The sequence below is a fragment of the Sylvia atricapilla genome, chromosome 10 (genome assembly GCF_009819655.1).
Source record: "Sylvia atricapilla isolate bSylAtr1 chromosome 10, bSylAtr1.pri, whole genome shotgun sequence".
In the NCBI taxonomy this organism is placed as follows: Eukaryota; Metazoa; Chordata; class Aves; order Passeriformes; family Sylviidae; genus Sylvia; species Sylvia atricapilla.
The window spans coordinates 8,655,970-8,663,416 of NC_089149.1; the positions used below are offsets into that span (position 1 = coordinate 8,655,970).

At 62.7% G+C, this 7,447-nt stretch overlaps 1 protein-coding gene across 1 annotated transcript; it reads right to left on the bottom strand.

Moving 5' to 3' along the window:
- Window positions 1-104: 104 nt before the first annotated feature.
- On the bottom strand, window positions 105-6,250 carry FAM131A (family with sequence similarity 131 member A). Its single transcript, XM_066325827.1, is given in 7 exon segments — window positions 105-2,100; window positions 2,469-2,597; window positions 2,772-2,954; window positions 3,217-3,310; window positions 4,087-4,211; window positions 5,799-5,842; window positions 5,844-6,250. Coding segments are annotated over 7 exon segments (1,077 nt in total). The 5' UTR covers window positions 5,900-6,250; the 3' UTR covers window positions 105-1,654.
- Between the last annotated feature and the right edge of the window lie 1,197 nt (window positions 6,251-7,447).

Consider the following 7,447-nt stretch of genomic DNA (forward strand, 5'->3'; position numbering starts at 1 on the left):
AGAGGGGGATGCATCCCTGCCACCGCCGGCCTGCCACCCCCCTGGCCCCCTGAGGAGGAGGTGCCCCCCATCTGCAAGAAGAGGCGCCTGGCGCAGCGCTCGCACAACTGACTTTATTCAAGACCTGGCAGGATGGAGGAGGGGGTGCCGTGGTGTGGGCACCTCACGGATACTCCACAGGTACTGCCACAGCAGGGCAGGGGGCTCAGGCAGCTCCCACAGATATGCACATGCGTGCACATGCCCATGCGCCCCCAGGTGTGCACATGCACACACACACACAGAGCAAAGCCCCCCACCCATCCACAGGCACCCCGCACCCCCCAGCCCATCCCAGTACCGTGGGGAGCATCCACTGCCCCCGGGAGCAAGTGGAAGCAGGTGGGAGGGAGCCATCAGCATGGTGTTGGGCCCGCTGGCCCCTGCAGCCCCTCGGTGATGCAGGGCAGGGGGGTCCAGCCCCACACCGGGCACCCCATGGCCGGGAGGGAGAACAGGAGCTGTGTCCCGCAGGGGTTGATGGGGGTGCTGGGGGATGCAGGGGAGCAGAGGTGCAGTGGGTGCTAGGGGGCAGCCCGGGGTGTAGGGGACAGGGAACAGTGACTGGGCTGGGTGAAGAGCAGCATGCAGGGGGAGAGTGACCCCACGAGAACACGTGCCATGCAGGAAGGGGTGCGCAAGCGTTGGCAAAAACTGGCATTCCTCCCCCAAACGACGTGCCTGGAACCCCTCACATGGGCTTGGGGGGGTCCCCAGGGGGGGTGCCACCCCCAGCCAGGATGGGGGGCTGGTCGCCCTTCATGTAGGCACTTGGTTCCCTGCTAGGGGCGAGTGACTTGTCGACAGGGACATCAGTCCCACATCCTACACCCTCTCTCCACCCTGCTTTGCCTCACAGCAGATTTTTGGGACCCCTGGCTGGGCTGACCCCCTTGCTGCAGGGCTGGACTGGGGCTGCTCTCCTGGTGGCCCAAAGTCCCCAGCATGGGGCCTGCATCCACCTGGCCCTGCAGTCTTCCTGTGTCAGCCCCATGCACGTACAAAAGTATAGAAAGTCCCAGCACCACAGCCACATCCACAGCCCCCCAGCACACCTCCAGCAGCTCCATGCTCCAAGGCAGCAGTTCACAGTTTTAAACTCGGTCCAATAAAAGTTGGCCAGGGAGAAATGAGAAAAGCCCTTCCCACACCAAAACCCCCACCACCACTCTGGCTCAGGGTGGTAGAGACACCACAGGATGATCGGAGAGTTTCAGCCATGCCATTGGGGGAGAGGGAACTGTGCCCAAAAGGGGAGCCCAGGGTGGTTTGTGGGAGAACATGCGAACAACCAGCCCCACTTATTTAGTCTTGACAGTTTTGGGGGGCACATCTGGGTGTCAGGGCAGAGGACAGACCCTCCCAAGCCCTTCCCTGTGCCCCTTCCCTGCTCTCATGCAAAAATCCATGGGCAACGATGTGGCCAAGCAGGGCTGGGGCACAGTGGGGGCACACTGGCTGGGGGGGCTGCAGTGGCCCCCGGACCCCTCCTGCACCAGAATAGCGAGGGGCAGCAGCGGCAGGGCCTGTCCCTCACCCAGCGTGGGGTCTGGCCAGAGGGCTTCGACAGGGGACCTGGACCCCCACCAGGAGAGGCAGGGCAACCCAGGAGGCATCAGGGCTCTTCAGCCTCCTCCTCCTCCTCCAGCGATGCCACCCCGGAGGAGGCGACGTCAGAGATTTTCCGGCGGAGCGGGAAGTCCTTGCTCAGCACCACCTCGTCCTCCGTGGGCGAGAGACAGGCTTCGGCGTAGGACACGGAGTAGAGGGAGTCCTGGCACCGGAGCCGTGCCAGGCCCCTCAAGGCACTTTGGCTGGCTGGGGGCGGCAGCTTGGGCAGCAGCAGGTCCTCACCCCCCAGGGAGCCCAGCAGTTTGGCAGTGAGTTCGGAGGGGGACACCATCTCCAGGCTGCAGAGGCTGGAGCAGAGAGTCTCAGGGGAGAGGGTGTGCGAGGAGTCGCTCTCGGGCTCACAGGAGCCGTGTCGCATGCCCAGTTGGCACAGGTGGCCCTGCAGCAGGTCTCGCAGCAGCGCACTGGCAGGCATTGTGCCTGTCAGCTCTGTGGGAAAACCAGGATGTCTGGGTCAGTCCAGGGCTGAGGGGTGTCAGCTGCCCCCTGCCCTGTGTCCCGCAGGCTGGAAGCACTCCCGTGCCCACTTTGCCCGCAAATTGCTGCATGCATGTCACTGGTAACCACCAAAGGAAAAGCAAAACACTCTCTGGCACCACAGAGCTGTTGCATTTAAGGGCTTCCCCATCCTTGGCTCAGGCACTGTTTGCCAGGGTGCCAGGCAGGGGCACTGCCTTGTATGGGAGCAGCCAGGCTGGGGAATGTGCCAGGCAGTGGGCATCCCATTTTTTTAACCCTTAGTGGTGGGACACCCACACCAGCAGTGGGACAACTTGCCCACTCCCCCCAGCACTTACCCGTGGGCTGGGAGCTCTCTGTGGAGGGCATGAAGTCCTCATCGTAGGACTCATCATTGGAGTCGTCCCCATCCACTGAGGACCAGGCTCGCAGCTTGGCCTCAGCAATGGCAAACTGCTCTGCCACACCTGGCACAGGACAGGCATGGATCAAACACCTGCAGTGAGGTGCTCCCAAAACCCCACACCTCTATGCCCGTAAGTGCCATGGTACGGATGGATGGGTGGATGGATGAATGAATGGGAACCCACCCCACCAGCCCTGCCCTGGGCTGCAGTGGGGACCATGCCTGCAGTGCCTACCGGCAGCGAATCGTGCCTCCTGCTCGCCCTCACTCAGGTGGCAGTAGGAGCTGAAGGCGCTCTCCAGGGCGGAAGGTGACTCCACCGGCTTACACCAGCCCTTCCACTCGATGAGGTGGGCGACACGGCCCTGTGCCATGGCCGTTGGCTTTGTCACGTGCTCCTTCACCACCTGCGAGATGCCTGTGGGATTTGCCCCAACGTCAGCAATGCCCTGGGGCACCCCAAGTCCTCACCACAGAGCCCATAACCCTGGAACCCAGCACTCCCTATCTCCAGTCCATGGGACCTGGCACCTCCATGCCCTCCTCTTGAGTGCCACCTGTAACCCCCTGGGCCCCCCCAAAACTCCAGACAAGTGACACCCAGGTTCCCCCCAGGAGGCCCAGACTCCTCACTTCAGGAGAGCCCCCTTTCCCAGATGAGCCCCTGGGTGAGCAGTTACCGTGCAGCGAGGAGCGGGCCAGGGCAGCAATCTCCTGGATGGTCAGCGCACGCCGTGACTTGGGCAGCATCTCGACAGTGTCCTCAACATTGACCTGCCAGAGTGGGCACTGTGGTCACAGCCCTGGCACCATTCCCCTTCTGGGAGTCCCATGCTCCAGGAGCAGGCTTAGTCCTGCTTGGTGTCTACCCCAGGAGGTCTGGGGCGTTTGTGCACCTACACATTATATGGGTGCATACATGGGTGCAGAGGGATGGTCACAGCAGGGCACACTCCCACAGTGTCAGCACACCTGTATGCTGACACTGTGTACACACCTGCACACGCCTGCTCAGGTCACCAAATGTGCCCACACACAGAGGCAGGCACTCAAACACACAAACTGACCATAAACACACACCTGCACACTCGCACCTGAACTCCACTGTACACGCACATGCATCTGCCACATGTACGTGCCCTGTGCTAGATGGTGTCACACACACACACGTGTGCCCTCCCCAGCTTATGCACACACACGTGCATGTGCAAGACCACCACAGCTGAGCTCCCCAGCACCCACTCCTTGGCAGCACACGCCATGCCAGGACATCCTGTTGTACGTCCCCATTGCTATCCCAGCCATGTCAGACCCTGAGCCCATGGCCACGGGGGAAGCGATGTGGGATTTGGAGGCGCGCAACAAATTGCATTGCCATGGCAACGAGGCACCGTGGACTGATTTCTCCCAGGATACAGCCCGGCTCATGGCTGACGTCAGAGCAGCCCCGAGCCACTGCAAGCTGGCAGGGCCATGGCCAGGATGGGTGCCCCGCCATGGGGCACCGGCACATGGCTACCTCAGCCAGGCATGGCTGGGCTTGGTGGTACCTGGAGGAAGTCCTGGCTGTCGAAGGAGGCCTGGCGCACCAGGCGGGGCAGCGGGCGGGCAACACTCAGGGGTGACAGTGCCTTCACCTCCTTCCACTCCACACACAGCGTCGTGTCCACGGCCACTGCAGGAAGAGCCGAGGCCAACCTCAGCACCTCCATTTCCCCAGCAGCCCTCTCAGTCCCCCAGCCACTGACCCTGTAGTAGCAGCATCTTGTCCAGTCTGAGACCAGACAAAACTCGTTGCTGCAGCACTGGTGACTCACGCCCGGGCAACTCTTCCGCCTGTGTCAGCGGTAACGCACGTCCCTAGCCTGGCACTGGGGACCAGGCGCCTGTCCCAGCTTGGCAGCTGCTGTGGGAGGGGTGGGGGCAGCTGGACCAGGCTGGACTGTGCCAGGTGCTGGGTGTGTGAAAGGAGACAGCACTGGGCCATACTTGCAGGGGGATGCTGCTCCTCCACTATCTCCAAAATCCCCCTCTCCAATTCCCTGCCACTGGGTAAGGAGGGAAAGGAGCAAGAAGGAATGGGGTCAAGAAAAGCACTCGCACCTATCTTTTGCCAAAACAGCTTGACCTCCTGGCACTGGCACCTCAAATGGATGGGTGCCCACATCCTCAGGCATTGACTCTCAAGCACTGGGGGTCTCCTGTCAATGCAGTTGCCATGAAAGGCCGGTCCCAAAGAGGCCAAGATGTAGTACCCCTCAAGACCCTCATTTCCCCTGCACCAAGGTGGGCCTGGCTGACGTAAACCAGCTGTGAGGCGGGATACAAGGGAGCTCAAAAGTGCTGCCTCCCACCCACATCTGAGGGTACACCCTGGCTTCCTTGGGAAATTGCAGAGAGGATCGCCCCCACTCCCAGCTGTGGGCAGGGGCACCCTGTGGTGACATCCTAGCAACAACACCCCCAGGGCCCCTCCGGTATGTCTGCAACACTCTCAATACTGTCCTAGCCCCCACGAACCCAGCCTCCAGAACACCCTCTGATCACAGCCCCCACCCCTCCTGCAGCACCCCCAGGACATCTGCAGCACCCCCGCTGCACCCCACACACTGCAGCAAACCCCAGCCTCCAACAGACCCCTTAACAACCCTACCTCTCTCACAGATACCCCATAACCTCTCAGGACTCTAACCAGCACCCCAGTCCCACTCTCCTTTCCCAGCCCCCTTGCACCCCCACCCCCCAGAGCTGCATTCCAACCTCTCCAATTGCCCCAGCCTCTACACATCCACACCCCCACCCCCCTTATTTCCCTGCACTCCCTGGGCTACTCAGCTGCCCCAGAACAGCACACCCAGCTCCAAAACCCCCCACCTATTTATAGCCCCCATCACCCTTTATGTACCAAAGTCCTCCAGAGCCCTCAAGCTCTCTGTATACACAACATACTTAGATACCCCAATTCTCTCTGTGTACCCCCCCACCTCCGTAATTCCCTATACTCTACAGCCCTCAGAGCCTCCCGGTCCCTATACACTACCACTCCATTCCCTGGATCGCCCTCAGCTCGCTGCTCTCCACCCTCCCCTATCCCCCAGCCTCTGTAGACCCCACACCTCTATCGTATCACCTCCAGCCCCTCAGCCGCCCCAGCAGCCCCCGCACACCCCCCTCCCCACCCTCAAGTTCCCCTAGCACCCTCCATACCCTAGGACCCTTATTCCCCCAAGTCCCCGGTCCCATCGCGCTGTCGCTCACCCACCGATGGTGGTTTTGGAGCCGATGCAGCCCATGCTCCCGGGGGGGCCCCGGTGCGGGCACTACCGCCGGCTCCGCGCCGCCCACATCGCCCCCCGGCCGCATGGGCGGCCCCGGACAGCGCCCGCACCCCGCCGGAGCCGCTGCCGAGCCGGGTCGGGCCGCGGTACCGAAGCCCCGAGCGGTACCAGAGCCCCGAGCGGTGCCTGCGCCGGGCCGGGAGCAGCACGTCCAGAGACGTCACTGGTGGGGGAGGAAGAGGAGGGAGAGGGGGAGGCGGGAAGGAGAGGAGGAGGAAAAGGAGGAGAATGTGCGGGAGGAAGGCTGAGAAAGAGAAGGCAGAGGGGGATGAAGGATGAGGGAGAGGGAGGAAGGGGAGAACGGGGGAGAGGGAGGCCGGGAGGAAGAGAAGGAAGGGGAGATGAGGAGAGAGGTGAAGGGGGGATGAAGGCAGCCGGGGAGGATGAAGGAAGAGGGGGGCTGAAGGAAGAGGAAGAGGGGGATGGAGGAAGAGGAGGGGGCGCGGAGAGGAGGAGGATGGACGGAGGAAGAGGAGGGGGCTGAGGAGGAGGGGAAGAAGGCCGGCCACCGCGGAGAGCGCCGTGCCAGCACCGCGGACAGCGCCGCCCCGCCCGGCCCCCGTACACCCCCCGGACGAGGAACAAGGGCTGGGACCCCGCAGGAACGGGGCGAACCTCAGCCCCGGACCTGCCTGCCCCTACCCGCCCCCGAGGGCCTGGTGGCGCAGGAGGGAGCACACAGCCTCTGGCACAGGCTCCCACCGCCGTGGGACTGGGCTGGGGACAGGTGGGCGCAGGTTTTGGAACACCACGTCCGACAGCAACGGCCCCTGCAGGAGATCCAGGCCAGCGCTGACGGCCGGGCTGATGGGCCAACCCGTGTTCATTCTGAAACCTACTGATGGCAACTCATGCTGTGGTACCTTTTCCCTGGCACGGGAGGGCACTGCTGCGGTGCCACCCTCTCTCCCTTGGCAAGCAGGTTACCCAAACAGTTCAAAGGGCCTCCCTCCCTCCTTACTCACTCATTCCCAGTCAGGGAGAGTTCCTGCCCAGTCCCCATCCCGAGGCCTTTTCCCTGCCAACTGCTTCCCAGCATTAGTGATGCCAGGGCTGCAGCTCAGACAGATCAGCCTCTAATCTGGGGAACAGCCTCCGGTTAATTATTCTGTACCCTCTGGGCCATAGCCAGGGTGACTCAGCAAGAGGCAGCCCAAGGCAGCAAAGACCAGCCTCCAGCCCCAAGGGGGACCAGCCTCTGTCCCCAGCAGGGATACCCCACAGGGGAACCCCAGCAGGGGCCGGCTGTGCCCCATCTCCACTCCAACTGCAAGACAAGGCCGGGAGGGGGCTGACAGAAAGATGCCCTCCCACACTGGAAGGTGTAGAGGGAACCTGGCACATATCTCCCATCTCCTGCCTCGAGGAGACCACACAGGTTCCACCACTCATGCCTGTGGGAAAAGAGACATTTGGGGACATTAGGGCTCTGCTCCACAGCCAGGCTCCTGGCAGGGCTGTCTGTTTCACCTCCAGAGACCCTGTGCCAGGTAGTGCCAGCAAGGGGAGGTCCAAGGGGCCTGGCTCCAGGCACATCCAACGCCCTTGCCACCCTTCCAGCCCTGGAGTGGGG